Source organism: Plecotus auritus (genome assembly GCF_963455305.1).
Source record: "Plecotus auritus genome assembly, chromosome: 7".
NCBI lineage: Eukaryota > Metazoa > Chordata > Mammalia > Chiroptera > Vespertilionidae > Plecotus > Plecotus auritus.
In genome coordinates this window covers 138,375,148-138,400,085 of record NC_137774.1, presented here as the reverse complement: position 1 = coordinate 138,400,085, position 24,938 = coordinate 138,375,148, and the positions used below count along the sequence as shown (strand labels likewise).

Here is a 24,938-nt window from a genome sequence, read left to right as displayed (position 1 = left end):
AAGGGAAGGAGAGGGAGAGAGAAATAGCAGTGTGACATTGATTGGTTGCCTCCTGCATGTGCCCCAACTGGGGCTAGGGTCAAACCTGAAACCCAGGTACGTGCCCTTGAATGGGAATCAAGCCCGCAACCCGTTAGTTTCCAAGTGATGCTCTAATCACTGAGCCATGCCAACCAGGGCTCTAACCTGCTCTTAATTAATAATAAATTTTAATGGAGATCTTCCCATATCATATACTTCTATCTAATCATTTCTTAATATAGATATATAGCTATACCATAATTAATACACAGATGATACTTGAGTAATGCCAGTTTGAACTGCATAGGTCTGGTTATATGCATATTTTTCCCCATAAAAGCCTATACTGTTTTTTATCCCCTTTTGGAAGTCCCTGGATGTGGAGGGCTGACTAGATGCATTGATCTACCTTGTTTTATATGGGATTTTGGTGTCCAAGGGGGTATCCTGGAACCAATATCCTGAGGATACCAAGGGACAACTTAAGTTTGAAGGGAGTCAAAAGTTGAGGTTGGCGCCCCTAAACCCTGCATAGTTCAAAGGTCAACTACAGTTTAATTTTTTTATACATATCTATTATATTAGATGCATATACTCACATGTATATATGACATAGCATTGGGACTTGATGCTAATAAAGAGAGACTTTACTTTCTACCCTTTCTGTCTAGTTTGAAGTTTTATTCTATGTATACTAAATACTTTTTGATCAAAAAGAAATTTTATATATTTAAATAACTCGGCACACTATCAAATGTGGTAACTTAAACCTAAATGACTTGATATTGGTAGAGCCAATTCCGTCATTGTCATTCTTGTTCCCCCTATCATTTCACGGGTCACACTTCTTCCATGGATTGTCCCTCGCCAAGAAGTATAAACTTCTGGGACCAAGAGCAATAACTAATTCTGGGTCCAGCAACACAAGAAGAGTTATTATGGCTAAATAAATATATATATTTATTTTCAAGCAGGGGCTCAGAATGTGCCCAGTAAAGTCCACCTACATGATTGACAAGAATGGGAGGATAAGTAAATATATCTCTAACATTTGAGAAAAAAAATAGGAATACATAAACTTAATCTGTTCTTGACAGATGACATTCATTATAGAAACTTTGTTTTATAATTGATTTTGAGAGAGAGCGAGGGGGAGAGAGAAACATTTATGTGAGAGTGTAACATTGATCATCTGCCACCTGCATGCCCACATGTGCCCTGACCAGAATCAAAGGTGCACAGGACAACACCCAACCAACTGAGCCACAAAGGCCAGGGCTAGGAACTTCCTTTCATTTTTTTTTTTCCTGAGGAAACCTCCGGCTGGCAAACTTAACAAAAATGAGTGGCATCCAGGTGAGAGGTTTGAAAAGACTAGTAGAGCAAGCTCAGAAATAACCTGGATCTGAATTGGTGTATTTTCAAGCATTTATCATAATGTTAACTATACCCATAAATTTTACACTCATACTTTATTCTTTCTAGTGCCTATCTTCAGTTGCCACAGCCCTGCAGTCTGGCTTCCTTCCATACTGTGAACCTGTGTATCAGCGTTGTGTAAACCTAGTACAGAAGACTCTTGCACAAGCCATGGTATTTTTTTTAAAAAAATTGTATCTTTTTCTTGGTATCATAAACATTTTTCTAAAGATAGGTATAATGTATACAAATGAAATTTTTCAATAATTGATTCTAAGTTTTCAAAAAATTGTGTCATTGTGTCTGATTTCAGTTGAACAATGCTCAACCAGATCAATATGAGGCTCCAGATAAAGATTTTATGATAGTGGCTCTTGATTTACTCAGTGGCCTGGCTGAAGGACTTGGAGGCAACATCGAACAGCTAGTGGCCCGAAGTAACATTCTAACACTAATGTATCAGTGCATGCAGGTGAGACCTGTTAAATTAAAATGAGTTGAAACCTGGTTCTCTGTATCACATTTGGGTTAATTTCTGCTTATTTCTTACAGGATAAAATGCCAGAAGTTCGACAGAGTTCCTTCGCCCTGTTAGGTGATCTGACAAAAGCTTGCTTTCAGCATGTTAAGCCTTGTATAGGTAGGATTATTTTTTACTGCTATGATGTGATTTTAACATCAGCTATGTTTTTTATTATTAAAATGTAATTTCATGGAATCCCAACATTTATAAATGTACGTTTGACTGGCTAAAGCTTCTCTGATTGAAGTAGGAAAGACAGGAACTCCTTTTTTTTTTTTTTTTAATATATTTTATTGACTTTTTACAGAGAGGAAGGAAGAGGGAAAGAGAGTTAGAAACATCGATCAGCTGCCTCCTGCACACCTCCTACTGGGGATGTGCCCGCAACCAAGGTACATGCCCTTGGCCGGAATCGAACCTGGGACCCTTGAGTCCCCAGGCCGACGCTCTATCCACTGAGCCAAACCGGTTAGGGCAGGAACTCCTGTTCTTTGTTCCCCTTGAACTCACCATTACATCAGCAGCCTGTTATTAGGTTTTCTCATGATAAAGCAGCATACGTCTTCAGATATCATAGAATACTTTCAAGCAATTTACTTAAAAAGTAAATAATTATTTGCTTCTGTTTTAATACCATAGCATTTGTCTTAGTCTTCTGTGAAGATAACAAGGGGTTTATTGAATAATGTAACCTGAATTGCTGTCAAATCCATGAGTTAAATGGGATTTTGGTTACTTATTTTTTTTTTCATCATTTCTATATCCCATCCTTTTGGATGATAGTTGTTTATGCATGATTTAATAAACCTTGGTTTAAAACATTGACCTAAAAGGTTTTTTCATGTCATACAGTTGTGCTTTGGGTTTTTTTCTTTTCCAGTTTTTTTGAGATATAGTTGATACATAACATTCTATAAGTTTAGGGTATTACAACATGATTTGATATGTTGTACACTTTATGTATATATTACAAAATGATTACCACAACAAGTTTAGTTAAAATCTGTCACCTTGCATAGTTAAAAAGATTGTTTTTCCTTGTGATAAGAACTTTTAAAATCTGCTCTCTTAGCAACTTTAAAATATACACTACAGAATTATTCACTATAGTTATCATGTCATACATTACATCCCCAGAACTTATTTCTTATAGACTGGAAGTTTCTTCACCCAATTCCCAGTTGTACTTTTGTGAAAAATAACTGTATTCTGGACTTTTGAGTAATAACATTAATTATGATATATTTTTTAAAATCATGACGTTCAAGCCTAACTAAATGAAAGTGTATTGAATTCTTGTTTTGTGTGAAGCTTGTTCTTACAAATATTTACCATCTAACTTAGTTTTTATGATATTAAACTTGTATGAAAGGATTTCGTTTCTTTGTAAGACTTTTACAGATCGTGTGTCCCTTCTTTAGGGGGTACACAGTGTCTAGTTCTCTCTTTTTTTATGTTACCAATAATGATGATTATTTTCTAGATTACTGATACCCAACCAGGGCAATTCTGTGTGCTGCCCCCCTCCTGCAGAACTTTTTTTTTTTTCTGGTACAAATATTTTTTTACTGATTTCAGAGAAGGAGGGAAAGGGAGAGAAACATCAATGATGAGAGAGAATCTTTGATTGGCTGCCTCCTGCATGCCCCCTACTAGGGATTGAGCCTGCAACTCTGGCATGTGCCCTTGACCAGAATCTAATCTGGGACCCTTCAGTCCACAGGCTAGGGCTCCCGCAGAACATTTTGTTTAACCCTGGGGGGGTGTTGCTGGTGTATAGTGCATAGAGGGCAAAGGATGTTGCCCAAAGTCCTACAAGGCACGCGACAGACCCACACACAACAGAATATCTGGCCCAAATTATCAGTGTTGTTAAAATTGAGAAACCCTGGTTATAAATCCACTGATTTTTAAAAATTATATTCTAATTCTTCATTTAGTAGTGAGAATACATATGCAAAGACATTTTCTACATCAATAAATTATTTCCCTGAAGTACACATTCTATAGGAGAGGCAGGATCATTGCTTGATTCTCTTTATTTGCTAGTTTTCAAAATAATGAACTGATTCCCAGCATCCTCCACAGGTATCTATGTTATGTTTCAGTTTTGTTTGTGTTTGTTTTTTGAGTGTACCCAAATTGTCCTACCTGTAAGCATTGGTAGCTTAAGTTGGCTCCTATGTCCTTTGTGGTATAATAAACTAGTACAGGTTTGTTTGGTACATTTCCTGCCCTTAACCTGCAGTGAAACATTTCTCTAAGACCTTCATTCCTTTTAAGTGCAAAATGATATTGAGAGACCACAGTATGAGCACTAGGGTAAAAGTTATTTTAAAAACCAAAATCACTGATTTTTTTTTTAAATTGTGCATGAGATAAACTAGCTTTGAAAAAAGTTCTAATGTATCATGCTTCCCTTCCCTTTGAGTTTTCTCAGTCTGATGACAAGAGTACTATGCCAACTCTTTTTAGTGAAACCTGAGATATTCCAAATCTTATGTTTCCTGATCTATTTCATATGAAAGTTCTGATATTGCTTCTTTCAGTTTCTTAAGATAAATATTTACCAACACCTTTAAAATACTGCTATTTCTTGCCTGCATTTCAGTTTCTACCTAGTAGGTTTTCTTTAAAGCATAATACAATGCTGTTAAGTATACATTTTAAAATATTTTTTTTCTAGCTGATTTCATGCCAATATTGGGAACCAACCTAAATCCAGAGTTCATTTCAGTCTGCAATAATGCCACATGGGCAATTGGAGAAATCTCCATTCAAATGGGTAAGATTTTTTTCTTCTTCTTTAAAAGTGAAAATTTTTAGATGTCTTAATATTTTTGTAATTGCCTTTTTCATGTTTTGTTTTTAAATTTAAATTAGTTTTACATATTAATAATAGCTTATGTCACAGTTAAAAAAGGGAGCAAAGTTGGTATTTTAACATTGAAATTTTTCTTTTGTTTTTCTCTTTTGGGGATGATCTAGGTATAGAGATGCAGCCTTATATTCCTATGGTGTTGCACCAGCTTGTAGAAATCATTAACAGACCCAACACACCAAAGACGTTGTTAGAGAATACAGGTACCATATGACTGAACTGTTTTGGTGAAGAGAAAATTACTTGCCTTTTAACTTTAAATTTAAGATGCATAGAGAAACCAAAGTTAGCTTTAGAAACCCAGCTTATTAACAGCTGTTTTGGATTCTCAGTAATGGAATGTACTGTTTTTAGCTGCATTCCATAACCAATCTTCAGAAACTTAAAAAAAAATCACCTTTCCCCCTATTCTAATGTCTTAATACTTCCCAAAATGGACCCCAGCTAAAATAATGATGGAACAATAGAAATTTTACTTTTATATTAATTCAGAGAGCAACTGGGAGCTGGAAGTAATGATTTTTTTTTTTAATCTGTAAAAATATGGCCAAAGCTAGATTGCATTGTAGTGGCTAATTAGTTTATAATGGTGTATACGTATGTATTTTCTATTTTGTATATACTTTTCCTTCAAATTGAAAACTTAGGCAGTACTTTGTGGGATTTTCATTCAGGAGGCTTGTTTCTCTTTTGCATTTAGAGAGCATGTTTACATTAAAGAGTACCTTCCATACCATACTATAGAACACATTTCAGGGTGATTTCCTTCCACCTTCTTCGATTTTTGCTAATGATACAAGATATAAATTTTGCTTTCAATCAGGCACATCTCTTTCTTTATATACTAAGATAATTCTAGTAATATATTCATAGTCAGTGAAGGTCTTAACAAAATACTGGACAAAGATTGAAATAAGGCTTTTTAAATAATAATTGTTTTCAAGGCCATTTTAATTTTATGTTTTTTGATTATAGAAAGTTTATTTTGGCCTAATGTAATTAAAATTGATATGTTTATTGGTATGGAAGGAAATCTTTTAATTATGAAACAGTTATATGGCTGTTTGTCTGTATGGGTACTGTTTATATCATAAAGCAGATCAGATTTTCTTGCTAAAAAGTAAAAGTCTTTGTGTAGGATGGTTATGAAATCCTGTCTGGTTTTTGTCTCTTTAGAATGCAGTACCTATACATGACATTCAGATTTAGAACACTTGCCATTATAAAATTATTATTAAACCTAAAGAAACTTTATTTTTAAATGTGAATGCGTAAATGTTGAGTGTAATGTATGTTAAAGTTTCTTTGTGGGATATCAGCTGGTGAATTCCTTTAACAAATTGGCTTTATCTGTAAGATTATATTCTAAGTATGATTCTACCCTAAGTAAATCAAGGTAGTCGGTAATACTTTGCAAATTGATGTGATTAAGAAACACACTTGGCATTCACTGGATTACTCTTAATACAAGTGGCTGCAGAAAATGTTTTATTTCCTTACCCCAAAAAAGAAGTAATTATTAAGTAAAATCAATTGTCAATGTCTAAAGTCTATAGATTTTAGCAACTTAATTACCATTATCTTAATACTTTGTAAAGCCAATTCCTTGGTGCCGTGTTCGGCAAACTGCGGCTCGCAAGCCACATGCGGCTCTTTGGCCCCTTGAGTGTGGCTCTTCCACATGCGGCTCTTTGGCCCCTTGAGTGTGGCTCTTCCACAAAATACCACGGCCTAGGCGAGTCTATTTTGAAGAAGTGGTGTTAGAAGAAGTTTGAGTTTAAAAAATTTGGCTCTCAAAAGAAATTTCAATCGTCGTACTGTTGATATTTGGCTCTGTTGACTAATGAGTTTGCCGACCACTGCCTTAGTGTATGCAGTTACTTGCTTTTTTTCCAAATTAGTATATCCTACACTGAACTTTCTCAATGGACCATCATCTGCTTTATCGCATGTTTCATTGGATTGTTCATACTTGCCTGTTTAATGAGAATGTTGCATAGTTTGTGTCTTTTGAACATAGGTTTTCTTTCTCTTGCTTCATATGAATCTGCTGGATTTTAGTATTATCTGTGTAGTTTGCTTCAAGTAATCCTTAAACATTTTTCTTTACCCCTCACCCTTTTTTTATGAAAGGTTAACCTGTAAGTTTTTGAGAGAACACCATTAAAGCACTTCATGGTTTGTTTTCTGTTTGTGTGGTTTTTTTTTCACGTTGTGTATAAATGTATTTATATGTATGTATCTTTGAATTGCAGAATACAGTTCTGAGTTGCACTTGTTTTAGCCCTTTTAAATATAAGAACTTCCTGAATTTTGATGGTGAATATATGTTTGATTAATTCCCATTTTGCATAGAATATTAGCATGTAATCAGTACAGTGTTTATCTACTTTGTGCTATGCCTTTTATAGCAAAGACAGAATATTTGTTCCGTTGGTCCACATATCACATGTCATTACAGTGGACTGTCTGAATTTCCTTTATGTCAATATGGTATGAAATTAGTGGACTATTGCCTGAGTTGTTAATCACCATTAGAGAGTTTTCAGAATGGGATTTGACATAGCACAGCAATTTTTCAATCCATTCAGTGTGTACCATAATATCTAAAATTTGACAGTTGATTTTGATAGCAGGCAACAAATGGTCCACTGGTTTGTTTTGGAAATGTTAACAAACAAAAAATTTAACCAAAATTTGGATTAAATTTCTAGATAATTTTCAAAAATGGAAATCACTTATAAAAAGAGATGTGGAGAAGTGAGAAGGAAATTTTAACTGTTTTAACTGAGAAGTGTGTTTGAGTAGACAATTCAGAAATGTAATCATTCTCATTTACTAATTATTGGGAAAAAAACATAGATTTCATTATTAAATTCTGAAATTTCAACTGGCTTTAACTGAAGAATTTCTAAATCAAATAATCGCTCATCTTTTTATTAACAGAAAGTATGATATATTGACACTTCATTGAGCGAGAAAAGCAATTCATCATGGTTTTTGGTGTTCTCTCAATCTTTAAAGTTTTTTCCTTTTGTTTTTCCTTTTTCAAGAGTATGCCATATATGTTGCTGCCCCTTATTTTAGGGGGTGGTAGTAAACAGCACTGGTGAAATCTTATGTTTATTATCATACACAAATTCTGTTGGTTTCTGTTTCTGAGTTATTTGTTGTTTTTTCTTTATTTTTTCTCCTTCCCCCTCATTTGCTCATGTCTTGGTTGGCGTTTGGTGGTGTATAACCGTGATTGCGTTACCTTAGCAATAACAATTGGTCGTCTTGGTTACGTTTGTCCTCAAGAGGTGGCCCCCATGCTACAGCAGTTTATAAGACCCTGGTGTGTATTATTCAATCTTTTTTTTTAATTCATTTTTCTTCACTCTTTCTTTCTCTTTCTATCTCACTTTTAGATATATTTTCAGTTGGTTACAAAAATCACAATCCTTAATCATTGCCAACCATGTGACTAATCTTGTCCTATCAGGTTTGTGAGGTTTTCAGCAGCATCGTCATGTATATTTATTTTATGTTGTGGCTAACGACTAATTGATGCATGGGATAAGATTGTCACATGCTTGCTGTGTTAAGCTTGATTACACATAAAAAGCATTTAAATATCCACCAGTAAAATAAAGATGCATGCAAATTCTATAAATTTAGGTTTTTGCATTATGTTTTTTTTTATAATTAATTTGAAAACTTGGATTGCATTAAGAAATACATGTTTAAATTTATGTATAAAATCTTATTTGCTTATTAATGTAAAAGTTAAACACCATAAGTTCTAAAATAATAGTTTATATTGTGGCAGTATATCCTATGTTCTGCTTCTTTCAATTGATAATCTTTCGATTCAGTCATTTTAGTGTTTAATGGAATACAAGTCATAACGCAGTCTTTTTTAAATTGGTAATTTACTCTTGGCTCAAGCTCATTAATAATTTAAATGAGAGATTAAAATCAATTGTCCATTTTATAGATGTAATCTATTAATATGAAAATTTGAATTTTATGGCTTTTATTATTTGAAATTAGATGGGCCCACATACAGGAAGTGTGAGAAACTTCAAGCTTTATGAAAACGCTTTTAATTTAAACATTATATGGTGTTGCTTATTCCATTAAATACTGTTCATTAGTATTGTAATTGAACCTGCTTCTTACTTAAATGCTAAACTCAATTCTATAATTTAATAGGTGCACCTCTCTGAGAAACATAAGGGACAATGAGGAAAAGGATTCAGCATTTCGTGGAATTTGTACTATGATCAGTGTGAATCCCAGTGGAGTAATTCAAGTAAGACATTCCTAAGAATTTGTTCTTAACTTTCAATGTTCTAAATATTTTGTCATGAAATATAGTAGTAGCAGATTGGGCGAATGCAATTTCGTTCTTGTACTGAATAAAGCCAAAGCTTTGTTCATTCACATTTAGACCTCATTTATTTACTTTGTATATGTCTCCCATCCCTGAATATCAATTTGTTGAGTTTGAGGATATTTATACTTAAGAGAGTGACCCAATAGTGGAATACTCTTTCTGTTACTTAGAATCAAACTGACAAACTCAGTAGTGAGTAAAATAGAATAGTGAATCAGCCATTGAAACTACTTTAATTTTGAGAGCTTATGGTTTATTTATCCTTATTTTGTTTCCTGTCTTAATTCTTATTATGTTTAGACAGTTTTAGTATTTTTAAAAAAAATTATTTGGCAATAGTATCAAGCATGAATCTGACCAGATCTCTGAATCCAACTGCAAATTTGCAAGACACACAAAATACAGACGTGTTGATTGACACCATGTATAGGAAATCAATAAAATGCAAGCCGTGGCACTCCCAGTTAAAGGTCCCAGGTTCCTCAACAGATAAATTATAAAGGGTAAAAGTATAAGCAGGGTTTTCAAGAAAATGACCATTCTCTTCCAAGAGATGGATATTTTAAACATTTTTTAATATTTTCTGTCCTGTATTAAGTACTCCGCTGTTTAATTCGGGTTTATAAACATGCATTACATTACCAGCTTATAAAATCCAGATTAATGTGGGTGACAGGCATTGAAAACTTACAAACTAGAACTGGAAAAAATCTTGACTAATTTCACATTTGTAAAACAATAACTTACTGTCTTTAGAGATGGTCCCTACTTGCAAAATAACCTCCTGGCAGTAAGTTGGGGGTTTTTTTGTTCATTATTTACGAACTTTGTGTCACCTTAAATGTGCTTTAGAGGTATCATATGACGTCTACTATGCTTAAAAGGAACATTTTCCCACTGGAATTTTAGCTACTTTTTTTTTTTTTAAGTAACACATATGTATATGGTCATGAATCACTACCAACTTAAGAATTGGTAGAAATTTCTACTTTTTACATACGTATTTGTATATAGTTAAAAGAAAATCTTAAGTTTTCTTATGTTTAAATTTTTAATCACAAATTCTAGATGTGTGTATATATATTTAAGTTTCCAACATCACACTTTGATAATTTAAAGTAGTGAACATGTCAGGACACCAGCTACATCTTGAATGTTGTATCTTGAGTGTTTTCAGTTTGATAATCTATATTTTAAAAAACTTTAGTTAAATATTTAAAGGCTTTGCTTGTTGTCACCTTGTTCTTATAGTCAGAATAATCTGATTATCTTTTAAATTGTCTAAGCATTGGGGTGTTTTTTTTGGGGGGGGGGGTTGGGATGGGTTGGGTGAGGTGTTATTTGTAGTTACATAATTAGTTTTTTTCTAACTTTGGGTCATTTCAGTTTCTATATGAAGATTAGTCTTAAAATTTAGATCTATTCATTTCTGTGCTTCAGATTAAGCTTATTTGTTGTATGCTTTTAACTAACTTTAAATTATTTTTAGGCTACTTAGAATTGTATTATTACTTCATTTATATAATTCTTTAATGAAGCTTTTTTAATTGATGTTCATTTGGTACTTTCAGTTCATTGCTGATATTAAACATTTATTAGATGTGTTTTGTGATGTAAAATAAAACATAAAAGGGCATTAAATTGCAATATAAACTGAATGAGGAAAGACTCGTTCATGGTAGAGTAATAAGGACAACCATTAAGCAATTCACTTACAATTTTTATGATTGTAGTTGATTTTTTTTTAATTTTGGCTAGAATTATATCAATCATATTCTGTAGTTTATATATCTTTTTTCGTGTGTTTGACAAATATAATATCAATCTAAAATGTATTTCTTGCTTGTTACAGGATTTTATATTTTTTTGTGATGCCGTTGCATCATGGATTAACCCAAAAGATGATCTGAGAGACATGTTCTGTAAGGTAACTAAAAAGACTTTATGATACGTATCTTGGAATTGTTACAGTCCAAGTTGGAAATTATTGTTTTTTTAATTATTTTTATATTTCATATGAAACTAGACTCCTCAAATCAATATTGGTAGACTATACAACCTAAACCTTTGTTCTCAATAAAAAAGTTGTTTTCAAGCAGTACCACTGATACCTGTGGTCCAATTATCACACCTATGCAAATTAACATATATTTTCAAGGATGGCTGGCTGAGATTTAGAGTATAATACAAACTTGAATGAAGTAAATCTAAGTGGTCTCCATGGGGATTAAACCCATATAGTTCTTTGTTTTAGTAGTGCCTCCCGTTTGATTAACTCTAGTCAGCACTCAACCATAACAAATAAAAAAAAAGAAGTAAAATGCTGTTCCATGTTTGAATCACCTAATAATAAAATTAGTGAACTATATATACTTAAAGCCAGGAACGCAAAGCTTTGTATATTTCCAACTTGACAAAACTTAGTATAGCGTAGAAATTTTATTCCTTTGAGTGAATTCTATGCTTTATGTTTTTCATAAGTATTATATCAGAGATTGCTTAGTATCTATTACTGTGACACTTGTTAAATTCTAAACTTTTCAAAAAATGTTTAGCATGTTCAGTGAGGTGCTTTTAGGCAAGACATAGAATGTTGTAGAATCCAACAAAGTTTGAGAATTATTACTTTAAAATGGATAAAATTTTAAAATAATAAAATCACTAGTTTTTTATTTCTGAAGCTATGCAGATCTGAGTTTTATCTTTTGTTATTGATAAATTAATGATTTTTTTTCACTCTTTGCAGATCCTTCATGGATTTAAAAATCAAGTTGGAGATGAAAATTGGAGGCGTTTCTCTGACCAGTTTCCGCCTCCCTTAAAAGAGCGTCTTGCAGCTTTTTATGGTGTTTAACCTCATGCACTTGAGCTGCAGTCCCATAATTAGGGGTAAGTTGTAAGTAGCTTAGAATTTTTCAGGATGAAGAAACTTAGGACTATTATCTAAAACTACTGAATAGAATAGAGCTATTTGTTTTCTACAGAGTTGGATAAAATAGTCTCATGCTATATTAAACTTAAACTTTAAATTACTTAAGTAGAATATTTTAGAGAACCATCAAGCAAGATAAAATGCATGGTTCCACTTTGAATCCTAGATAGAAAGAAATCCAAGCTGGCATGCTAGTTAGAATACTTAACATTGCTTTAACTGTTGCCTTTTTTGCCCTGTAAGAGATCACCAGAATACAAGTGGTTTACTTTTAAAGCATGAATTTCTGATATATCAAAGACTTATTATGTAGTGAACTTTAGGGAAAACCCAAGTAGACTGGAAGTGGGTTTTGTCTCAGTATCTAAGAATATTTAGTATTCAATCTTCAACATACATTTTTTAAAATATGTTTTTATTGATTTTTTTGAGAGAAAGGGGAGGGATATAGAGATAGAAACATTGATGAGAGAGAAATACCATCGATCAACTGCCTCCTGCACACCCTCCTACTAGGTAGGGATCAAGCCCACAAACCAGGCATATGCCCTGACCAGGAATCGAGCTGGTGACCTCTTGGTTCCTGGGTCAACACTTAACTGTTGAGCCACACCAGCCGGGCTCAATGTACATTTTTATTGAACACCTACCAATGGGCCTAGCACTGTTTTTAAATGGGCAATGGAAGATTGTTTTGATTTGGGGTGGTAGAGAGTAAGTCCACTTGGACCCTTGTTCCTTGAGATTTTCCATACTTAAAAGTCGAACTAACAGTTCTGGTGTCTTGGCCTCAGTGCCTTCATTGAGTTCTTTTGAGGATTAAATGCGGTTATAATATCTGATGCCAAAATTGGGTATGTTACCTAACACACTAAGTTGGTTCAACAAACGTTAGGAACATGGGCCAGTACAGGTACAGTGAACCAGGGTTTATACTTTAGGTTTTAGATAAAAACTGAGACATGTTTTACTGAAGGCCAGTTGTGTAGCAAATTGAATTACCTTTTATGTTGGAGTTTTATTTGCTTGCTTGCTTGTTTACTCTGAGCTAGGTTTTAAACCTGGAAAGATTCCAACATCCAGTTTGTCTAATTAACCTAGAAGACAGTAGAAATAGACTAGACTCGCAGCCTCTAGAATGTCTCAGAGTCCTTTGTGTGTGTTGTCCCTGGGGGTCTTGAGGCCTAATAGTTGTTTTATGGCCTTAGCATTTTGGAAAAGTGCTTGTGGATTCACTTAATGTTAAATCATGAGAATGCAATAGATGAGAATGACTTTCAGCATCAAGGGCCAAAAGATTCAACTGTGAGCTAAGTCTTAAGCACTTCCAAATTTATTACCTTCTGTTGTCTCTATCATATCACCAATTATGAATTAACTGTGGTGACCATGTTCTAAGACAAAGTATGTAGTAATTCTTAGTTTTCTAATTAGAGATAAAAGTCAATCAGTATATTTTCCTGCCTTTTTTTTTTTTTTTTTTTTATTCTACCGTTTTTTCAGAGGTAGAATAAAGGGGTTGCTTGTACTTCTCCACAGATGGGCTAGTCACCTTTGTGAATTCACATGAACTTTCATAAATGTCCAAGGTTTGGCATGAGTGGTTCGTAGAGTTTTGTTGTGAAAGTTCCACTGTCAGATACTAGTTACAATTTCCCAGTAATCTATCTATATTTCTTGGTGTCTCTTTCATCGTTAAAAATGTTACCACTGAAAAAGTCCTTACCAGGAAAATCAAGGGTTCTGAGAGTATAGAAAATGACAGAGTGAAGTAGGGTCAGAAGAATTATTAATTAGTAGCATCAAGAAGTCAAGGTTGCCTTACCGGCGTGGCTTAGTGGTTGGGCGTGGACCTATGAACCAGGAGGTCCAGGTTCAATTCCCAGTTGGGGCACATGCCCAAGTGGCAGGCTTGATCCCTAGTGAAAGTGTGAGGGAGGCATCCAATTAATGATTCTCTCTCATCATTGATGTTTCTGTCTCTCCCTCTCTAAAATCTATGAAAATATATTTTTAAAAAGTGTTAAAATTTACTTTTTTATATTTGCTGAGTGTAGTGGACACCTTTAATACCTCCTATGCGAAAACATCAGACAACCAAAAATAAGTAATGCTCTTTGAGCTTTTGGGTTTTGTTTTTTTTTTGTTTTTTTTTTTAATATAGATTGCATTTTTGTTTGCTTTATATTGGGAATACTGGCAATAAGGGATGTTTTGTATTTATAAAATGCTACGCACCTCTCTATGGTTGTCCCCAGCTTGGTGTCCCTTTTTTGTATCTGATGCAGGTGACAGTTGAGACTATAGGAGAAGGAAGCAACATGGTTATCATTAGGCAATTTGTCCAATTTCTCATTTTCTTTAGGTAGAGATCGCATCATTACTTGATTAATTTTGTGGTCCACTGACTTCAAAAGAGAAACAATTGTTAAACTATAAAACTGTTTTCTTACAGGTCCTTCAGTCTTGGAGACTATGAGGGAGCCTCTGCACCCAGGGAAAATGTTACCCTTTACAGGGGGGAAGGGTAAACCAGTAGGGAATACAGTACAATCCCAACCCTACTGGGAGGGGCGGGAGGGAGGTGTTGCCGTCACTGTATTGTCGATGTTGGGAAACGTTTTAACATCTGGAGCCTTTGTGGGTGGAAATCTGTCTTCAATTACAACTCCGCACTGGATGTGAAGAAGCAAAAAAAAACAAAACCTATTCAGTCTACTCACAAAACAGTACATTCTGGAATATTATGGGGAATTGTACCAAAACAAGAACCATATAAATGATGCATAGGGATAAAAGAGGAAAATTTATACAGCGCACAATAAAGGAAACCTAAGAATGGGGGTTACAAACAGTAAAGAAGCTTTTTTTATTATTATTTAAAGGTTTTTATAAATTTTCCCATGCGATGGGGCCTTGTTTTTGCATGCTGATAAAGAACTACACAAATGAAGCTAATAGAATTAAAATCAGCTTGCCGACCCATACTAGAAGCAGGTTCTTGGAAGTTACAATTTAAGGTACCCCAAAAAAAAGTTGGAAATAAAAAATCTAATTTAAACAATGAAGCACCCTGTGAAATGCCAAATGAGTCACTCCTTTTAACTTTGTGGGGTGGGCAGGGAGGGAGGAATAAATGGGGTTGGACATATCAAACAAAAGATAGAACTCTTGATTTTGCATTAAAACATTAATGTAGTGGATATAATTTGATGGTTGTACTTCATTAGATTTAATTTCTAGGCCAAGACGTTAATTTTAAAGTGCAGTTTAAGGTTCAGGCATGCATTCTGGCTCATAGTGATTGAAAGTAAATTAGTGGGAAAGTAAGTAGCATGCTTGCATCACGTAGAGTGAGATTGGTATTCATTTACCTCTGTTGCGCCAGTTTGTGTTGCAGTTTACCAATTCAATATAGCCCTGCATTTAAAATTCCTTTTTAAGATTTGTGGATTTTATTTTTATTAAGAATATAGATATATAAAGTACTGTAGTTTACAGCTAGGCCTTGAAAATACCTTTTTAGGATCTGTTAGGAATAAGATTGATATTGTATTGTGTGTAACCTGCACAATGTGGAAAGCTGATATACCTGTGCAAAATCTTTGCCTCTGTGCTGTCAGTGTGATGTGCTTTCTGCATGGTTATATACTACTAGTGATTTCATCAAATTTCAAAACGTCAATTACATGGTAAAAGATCTGTAAGAGGCTACATAAATGTTAGTTGGCACATAAAGACAATTGTAGAAGTTGAAGACATGATTGCTATATTTCAATGTTTATTCCCACTCAGCATAATGCCTTCTAAGCTTTTTTTTGTTGTTGTTGTTCAAAGCATGATCTTAAGGATATGTTTAAGTTAATGGATGTAATGCAGGGTTCCTACACTGTATTGGCGCATGTTGGTGGCCCTCTGTGCCCTAGATATATGCACACAGGGTGCAAGTAAAAAGCTACAGAGTGAAAGTTGATTTGGATCCTCTTCATTTCATTTGTTTAGCTTTTCTGTTATTTTTCTCTACTTACATGTATTCCTGTGAATAAATCCTTGTTAAGTTAACCCTTTACTTTTCCTTCCATGTGTATTTTCTTATATACTGTGAATGTGAAATCCTAACTGGTACACTTGATCTTGTCTCCATAAAAGTTTCAAGTCTTTATTAATTTGGATTGCCTGAACAGTGTATCCCATGATGATGAAGGAAAATGGAGAGATTTTTCTTTTTAACTCTGCTGGTCAGAGATGAAGCCACACCTTTCCATTTTTCAATGCTGCATATTTAATCTGCAACAAAAATGTTAAGCCATAACAACCTTTTTATATTTTAGTTTGTCACCTTTGCATTGCAGAATAAATACTGAATAACCATTTTTATAAGCAGTTGCTCCTCTTTGCATGGTTCTATTCTTCTAAAGGTGTTGAATGATACAGCCATTGCACTGAAGTTTGAGCTGTATGTGTGTGAATTTATAAATACCGTTTTAAAAAATTTCAAATGCATGGTAGCATGCAGAAAGGTTTTTGTTGTGTGTGTGTGTGTGTGTATTTTTTTTTTAACATGTTCTTTCATCTTCTTTCCTGTACTTTGGCTTTGCAAATTTCAGTCTGTAGAGCCTAAAATTAAATGCTATTTTCTTACCCAAAAATAATTTTTTTTTTTTTTTAATTATAAGTTGGATCCAAAGGGGATGTAGCATTTTTCTCTTTCTACTACCATTACTTCACTGGGAGCTCAAAATTTGCTTCCTACCTAGTTAGTCTTTAAAACCTAATTGGGGTAGCTGTTTTATCCTTAAATTCTAGTGATATTCTCTAGTTTGTTTTTTAAATGCTTTTCACAATTTAATATGGGAGATATTTTAATATTCTAGAATAGGTAATATTTTAAATTGAAAGAAAATGGCAAAATTCTTCTCTAAACGCTTTTAAACAAACACAAAAACAACCTTCAATAAAATTATTTGGACCTGTAATTATATGTTGACTGAAAAAGCAATATTGTCACCTGGTTGATTAAAAATTGATTTCAGTTAGGCAGATATGTCACATAAGAATCACATAAGAATATGCTCATTTGATAACCACTTAACCTGTTTTTTAATTAAAAGGAAATTTAATTTTAAAATAGAGAATAAATTAACTAAATATAACTGGCAACCTGAGATTGGGTTGGGGTTTTTTTTTTTTTATTCCCCCCTCCTCCCCATGAGGTATTGTGTTCCTAATTTATATTTCAGATACTTAGTATAGCATAAGAATTTGCAGAAGCCATTTAAGTTCTTTTGAGGTAAGCTCTGATTTAGCATTTATTCTAATACATCATGGGATATATATATATATATGTATAAGCAACTTCATTCTTGTGGTATAGTCTTAGTAGTTTTGAATGTTGACTGAGTGTCTCTGAAATTGTGAGTTTGTCTTTGTTACATTCCAGTGTTTCTGCCTCTTGGCATGCTTAAAGCACGGCTTACTTCATCTGCTCCTTACACACTAAAGTGCTGTTGGTGTGCTCAACTACAGACATAGCCGCTGCTAAGTGATGTAGATTTTCTACTTGAATATTTTTATGTTGTAGGAACCTCAGGAGGTCAGTGTTTACTGTTTTATATATGCCTTCTTTTTCCTGTTTGAGCTTCTCTCTTTGAAGGATTCTAACAGAACAAAAGCTGCTGATCAACCTAAGTTGGAAACAGAAAGTGTATTTAATATAATTTAAATGCATGTTTGGCAGTTCATTTTTTAGTCCATTAGTAGATAAACTTAGTGCCACAGATACTCATTTATTCAGGAAAGAATTTTGCTTTTTGTATTGTCTAATCTCTTTAATAACTTCATACTATGTAAAAAAATCACTTTTTTATATTTTTTGATTATTTCCCAAATAATCAATATGTAAATAATCTTTAAGAGCCAGTTCTGATGCTTTACATTATTGCTACTTGATTTTGTGACGCAAGTTAGATTTCAGAAAAATAGATTTTAAAACACTTAACCAAGCCATTACATCTTTAAAAACAAAATAAGTAGCATACATTTTGTAATTAACATATTGATAAACACTGTGATTTTTTGTTAAGACTTTTTCATTGATCTGAATTGCTTAAATTGCATATATTGTAAAATAGTATCAGATGTATATTTTAAAATAATTTCCGCTGACTTTCCTCTATTGAAATGCTTTGTCTACTCAGTTACAAAATATTCAGATACAAGTTTTATCTCAGGTGAATACTCTTGTATCCTGTTTGCTTTGGTGACATATGCTTATAAAGGATCATTATACTTATTATAGTCTTTGTTTTTTAGTGTATTTCATGAAGAATCTTCCCATGTAGTCTGGTTTTCCCGTCCTTATTCTAGCTGACTAGGGTGGTATAAATCCCTCCTGTAGGTTTATCTTGAAAGTGAATTTAATTTGATCCTCCTTTTCTTCAAACCCTCAAGATAGCAAAGTGGACATTTTTCTATTCTGTATTACCCTGCATAACTGAAATGCCAGAATTTGTCTCAAACACTTTAGTTTAAATTTAACAAATATTTTGCCATAAAGGAAAAAATAGTGGAGGTGTGTGTTTTTTTTCTTTGTATAATTTATATTATTCATATTGAATGTATTAACAGATAACGGTGCAAAAACATTCTTCCCAAGCGAAGAGTGTATCATGCATAACTGCAATTTAAATCCTTCCTTTAGTAGTACCTTAAAATACAGCTTTGCTTGAATTACTTTTTGCAAATAGTACAAGGAGGAAGCACTAACTTGCTAGTAGTGTTGTTACTGAAGTGTAGGCATTAAAATCTTTAAGAAAACTGGTCTTCAGATTGTTAAAGGCCTGGGATAATCTAGATGAAAAATCAGATCAATAAAGAACTGTGTGACATTATCTAGTAGTAATACCATGCAAGAGCATTGTATATCTACTTAGTACTTTCATACTGTATTAAATATGATATTTCTAATGCCTCTTAAAAATTAAATTTTACATAAAAGTTTCATTCACTTGTACACTCTCCAGGTGACTTGTGACTAATTTTTTCAGTCTTATGTAGATCTTTCCCCCATTGGTATTACATGTATAGAGTTCTTTATCTTTATTCCTAATTACTATACATATTAATTTTAAGGTATGCATTTAAATTATAGCAACTGTTTATTCTGATTTGTATCCCAGGATGTATTTTTCAATGTATGCATGATTTTGAGGGAAGTTAAATGATTTTTTCAACTTATGCATGACTTTGAGGGAAGTTAAATGATTTTTTCACCTCTTGTACATTTTTAAATCAAACTAAATCAATTTGCCAAGCATTATATCACTAATTAGGAAAATTGTTGTTTTCCCTTTTATTAGAATTTTTGTTTATCATAGAATACCCTTATACTATGGCTTGGTATTAAGCCGAATTCACTATTTTGCAAGTCTTAATTCTGTAACATGGTTAGCCTTCAAGGCAATGTTGGTCCTCTCCTGCTACCAGCCTCATAAAGGGGTTCCACTGTACTTTCACCATTCACTTCATTACTCTTTTCCTCTGTGGATATATAACAAAATTAAGATTGGATGATTTTTATGGAGATAATAATTAGACAATACTGTAATTTTACTTCATAGATTATCTGTGAGAAGAGGTGTTTAAACGTGGTTAATAACTTCACTTCATATTATAAAAAAGTTTTACACTTAATATTCATGTTAATAATATTGGGTGCAATAATGTAGTACTTTTAGCTTTAATTATAAATAACTGGATCTTTCTGCTGACAACTTAGGTTGTATGAGTTATGCTTAAAAGCTTTAAATCTGATGTTTCCTGTACCTGCCACACTATGTTAGAATGTGTCCTTCAAACATACCCTCCTGCAACTTCTCAAACTGTACTAAATTGATATTTCTTGAAGTCTAACTCTGTGCTAACAGATCTTCATTTTAAATAGAATACGGTTTTAATTTTTGATAAGCTGCTGAATTTTAAAGAGAGTTTTTTGGGGCCACCAAATATTTTGGATCATGCAGAGAATATATATTGTACTGTAGTAATTTTGTATTTACATTTGTATGATGTGACATAATAGATGTGAATGTTAATCACTGCTTGACTATGTTAATAAAGTTGTTTAACTATAGATGTTTCACTCTGATTTTTAATGAAGGAAATGAGCTTTCTCTCCCTCCCCCCATTTTGGATCCAGATAGGTCTTTTGTATTGTTTTTGTTGTTGGGGGGAGGGTTATTTTGTTGTTTGTTTGTTTTTAGGGTTTTTTTTCCCCTCTTAGTTTACACATTGGTGCACTCTTGTTTATTGAATATTTTTTTATCTGTGTAGTAATAGTTAAGAACTATTTTCCCCACATTTTAGCTTAACTCCTATTGATGTATGTCTCAACAGTTGATTCTACCACCAAATGACAGTGCTCTGCAAAAAATAATTAAAAGGTGAAGTTTTGAATAAAGCATTTTAAGGATAGATTGCATGAATGTATCCTATTAAGGCTTGTTTTATTCTTTAAAAAATACATAATTTTGGAAATGCCCATTTATAAAAGTAGTAGTTTATTCTAAATGTGTTACTATATTTCAGGGGAAATGTGTGCATAACTGAAGAGTAGTTTGGTTTTTTTGAGATTTACATTTTCCAACAGGGAAGGCCTGAGATCAGATCAGTTTAACCGACGAAATTTTAAGGGAAATGGGGTTTGGAGTTTTTTCCCCTTTATTACCTGCATATGAAAATATTTGAGATTGAAAGAGCTCAATTGTGCCCTGACAGGTTTGGCTCAGTGGATAGAGCATCGGCCTGCGGACTGAAGGGTCCCGGGTTCGTTTCCTGTCAGGGGCATGTACCTAGGTTGTGGGCACATCCCCAGTAGGGGGAGTGCAGGGGGCAGCTGATCGATGTTTCTCTCTCATAGATGTTTCTAGCTCTCTATCCCTCTCTCTTCCTCTCTGTAAAAAATCAATAAAATATATTTAAAAAGAAAGAAAGAGCTCAATTGTGTTGGATATGGGCCGGGGCTGAAACTTGGGTATCATGTTCTAAAATACATCTTCAGTTTGGCTCAGTGGTTAGAGTGTCGGCCCTCGGACTGAAGAGTCTTGGGTTCAATACCCAGTCAAGGGCACATAACCTGGGTTGTAGGCTCCATCCCCAGCCGGGGTCAGGGTGTGTGGGAGGCAACCAATCAATGTTTCACTATCTCTTCCCTACCTCCCTTCCACTCTAAAAATCAATGGAAAAGTATCCTTGGGTAAGGATTTAAAAAGAAGAGTTTTAAGACTCCAGGATTTAGGTTGTAGGAGAAGATAATAAAAAGCAGCCTAATAAAGTACAAACTTCAAGTTGTTTTTACTTGATATTATACCTGTTTTTGACACCATTTTAATTTTGTAATGAGTTAATCAACCTGATTCCCAATAATTTACATGTAATGCTTTAGGAATGCTTGAAAAGTAGCGCTTGAACTACACAGTTCTGAGTTTGGATTTTCTCATAACTGTAGAGTTGGAATATAGAAACTGCTGAAGCTGTGACAATCATATTGTAATACTTAATCTCAGTCTTGTGTTAACTTGATATAAAACAATCTCCTGAGACATCCACATAGATCAGTGTTCAGTTCAACATAAATTAAAATTTAGAAACTAATCACATTGCCAAAACCGGTTTGGCTCAGTGGATAGAGCGTCAGCCTGCGGACTGAAGGGTCCCAGGTTCGATTCCGGTCAAGGGCATGTAGCTTGGTTGTGGGCACATCCCCAGTGGGAGGTGTGCAGGAGGCAGCTGATCGATGTTTCTCTCTCATCGATGTTTCTGACTATCACTCTTCCTTCCTCTCTGTAAAAAATCAAAATATATTTAAAAAAAAAAAAAGAAACTAATCACAATTTCTAAACTATTGGTAAAAGTGATATGGTAAATACTGTTACACTAAGCTTTAGATTTTTGTGCCAGTCATGAATGAAATTCATTTCTATGCATATAATAGCATTCTTGGTCTGACAATTTAAATTTTATTCTAAAGTATCTCGTTTCAAGCTTACGTTGCTTTTTTAAGAACTTCATTAAACAATTTAAAATAAATGAACTATTGTTAGTGAATTTGTACAGTTTTATTTCTAAACTTGCCTGTTAATAAATATACATTGACTTGGTAGCTACACTATATTCTGTGAACAATTTAGACAACCATCTAACTGTTGGACATTCACAAGTTATTTCTCCAGAACATCCAGTGATACAGCTGATAAGCGGTTAATATCCAAAATTTATAAAGAACTTATAAAACTCAACACACAAAAAGTGGGCAAAGAACCTGAATAGATACTTCTCCAAAGAGGACAATACAGATGGCCAAAAGAAATATGAAAAGATGTTCATCACTAATCAGAAAAATGCAAATTGAAACCACAATGAGATGTCACCTCACACCTGTCAGAATGGCTATCATCAATAAATCAAGTGTTGGTGAGCATGTGGAGAAAAGGGAACCGTTGTGCGCTGTTGATGGGAATACAGATTGATGCAGCCACCGTAGAAAGCAGTATGGAGTTACGTCTAAGTTAAAAATGGAACTGCCTTATGACCCAGCAAGTCCACTTCTGTGAATATATCCAAAGAAACCTGAAAGAACTTAGGGGTGGATAAAAGTACATTTACAGTTGTAATACAATAAGTAATACAAGAATAAACTTTTGTGTAGTCACAATTATAAACCTTTTTTAAAATCATTTTTTGTTTTTCATTTACACTTGACATACATTATATGAGTTTCAGGTGTACACCCCAGTGATTAGACTATTACATAACTTACAAAGAGATTATCCCAATAAATCCCACACCCATCTGACACTACACATAGCTACCAGAACATCATTGACCACATTCCCTGTACTTTACATCCCCATGACTATTCTGTAACAACCAATTTGTACATATTAATCCCTTCACCTTTTATCAATCCCCTCAACTCCCCACCTCCCACCATGCAACTGTCAAAATGTTCCCTGAATCTGTTTCTGATTTGCTTGTTTATTTTGCTTTTTAGATTCAATTGTTGATTGATAAGTATTTATTGCCATTTTATTCTTGTTTTGTATCTTTTTTCTTTTAATATATTTTTATTGATTTCAGAGAGGAAGGGAGAGGGAGAGAAACATCAATGATGAGAGAGAACCATTAATTGGCTGCCTCCTGCACGCCCCCTACTGGGGACCGAGCCCACAACCCAGGCATGTGCCCTTGGTCAGAATCGAACCTGGGACCCTTCAGTCCGCAGGCCTACGCTCTATCCACTGAGCCAAGCCGGCTAGGGCTCTTCTTGTTAAAGAAGGCTCTTGTTAAAGAAGACCCTTCAACAGGTCATGTAATACTGGTTTGGTGGTATTGAATCCTTTAGCTTTTTCATATTTGTGGAAACTCTTGAAGACTGGGCAGGCCAAAGTGGCCTAAGATATTTCCCTAAATGATTATCAGCTTGTGGTATCTACATTTAAAATTAAAAATGCATCCCAAAAAAGATAATTTTTTAAATTACAGCTATAGGAATTAAAACTACCGATTCATGAATGGGCAGCTCAAAATAACTACCTGGAGACATCTAAATACACGTGAAATGAGTCTAGCAGTTCCTCAATGTTTTAACGTTTCCTTACAACGTTCTTGAGATTCCTAAGAACTTAACTCGTGTTTATATAAATTAGCCTGTGGTTAAATTGGTTTTGTTACTACTTATTCATTGCCTTAGTACTTAACCTATAGGATCGCCATTAAATAAATGAAAAGATGCTACATATCTTCACATTCACTAACTTCACAGAAATTGGAAATACCAGTTATTTCTAAATATGTACCATAGAGGAACAGAACTCTTACAATGCCGACTTAGTATAACTACTTCATTTTTTTAAAAATGAAATCTTCATTGTTGAAACTATTACATATGCCCTCTTTTTTCCCCCATTGACCCCTTCTAGCCCACCCTTGTTCCCCACCCCAGGCCTTCACCATCCTATTGTCTATGTTCATAGGTTATGCATATGTGCATACAAGTTCTTTAGTTGACCTCTTCCTACCCATCCACTGTGCCTTCCCTCTGAGAGACTGTGGAATCTTCTGTCTCTGGATCTATTTTGTTCATCAGTTTATTTTGTTTATTAGATTCCACAAATAAGTGAGATTGTATGATACTTGTCTTTCTCTGACCGGCTTATTTCACTTAGCATAAAGTACAACTACTTTGGAAACCAGTTTGCCATTACCAAGTCAAATTTGAACATCTGTCTATGCTAAGACTCAACAGTTCTCGTAGTCATATAACTTAGAGTAACTCCTTTATGTGCCAGAAGACAAGAATCTCCCTATCAGCATTGTAATAGCAAAAAATAAAAAGGAACAACCCAAATGTCCCACAGGATAGATGACTTTTTAGTAACACTAAAAAATAGAAGCCAGTTTCAGAATACCTACAGAGAAGCCAGTTATATAAAATTCAAAAAGTTTAAATAGGGAATCATAAATGTGTAATACAAAATGAAGGTGGTTGCATCTTGGAAGGAGAGCAGAGTACAACCATGAAAATTCTGGGTGGTGGATACATTTTATTGTTACTTAAATGGTACAAAAATATACTCGTATATTTGGCACATAACTTCCTGGCACCAGAGGCCTATCAGGTAACCATCTATAGGCATACCAACCTCCCTTTATTTTTTAGCAAGTCCATCTTTTTTTTTTTTTTTCCTTTAAGGCATTTTATTTCCACATATCTTTTACATCC

At 33.9% G+C, this 24,938-nt stretch overlaps 1 protein-coding gene across 4 annotated transcripts in view; it reads left to right on the top strand.

The window, feature by feature from the left end:
* Nucleotides 1-16,225, top strand: part of TNPO1 (transportin 1) — a 97,144-nt gene extending 80,919 nt beyond the window's left edge. For 2 of the 4 annotated variants that reach the window (XM_080682061.1, XM_080682062.1), the window contains exons 16-25: nt 1,507-1,614; nt 1,754-1,912; nt 1,993-2,080; nt 4,650-4,748; nt 4,952-5,047; nt 8,106-8,181; nt 9,042-9,141; nt 11,078-11,152; nt 11,972-12,114; nt 14,613-16,225. In XM_080682061.1, coding sequence (XP_080538187.1) covers nt 1,507-1,614; nt 1,754-1,912; nt 1,993-2,080; nt 4,650-4,748; nt 4,952-5,047; nt 8,106-8,181; nt 9,042-9,141; nt 11,078-11,152; nt 11,972-12,079 — 909 coding nt within the window. In that variant the 3' untranslated portion in view covers nt 12,080-12,114; nt 14,613-16,225. The remainder of the gene's footprint in view (nt 1-1,506; nt 1,615-1,753; nt 1,913-1,992; nt 2,081-4,649; nt 4,749-4,951; nt 5,048-8,105; nt 8,182-9,041; nt 9,142-11,077; nt 11,153-11,971; nt 12,115-14,612) is intronic. The other 2 variants (XM_080682063.1, XR_013961308.1) reach the window with 2 other exon arrangements.
* Nucleotides 16,226-24,938: the final 8,713 nt, after the last annotated feature.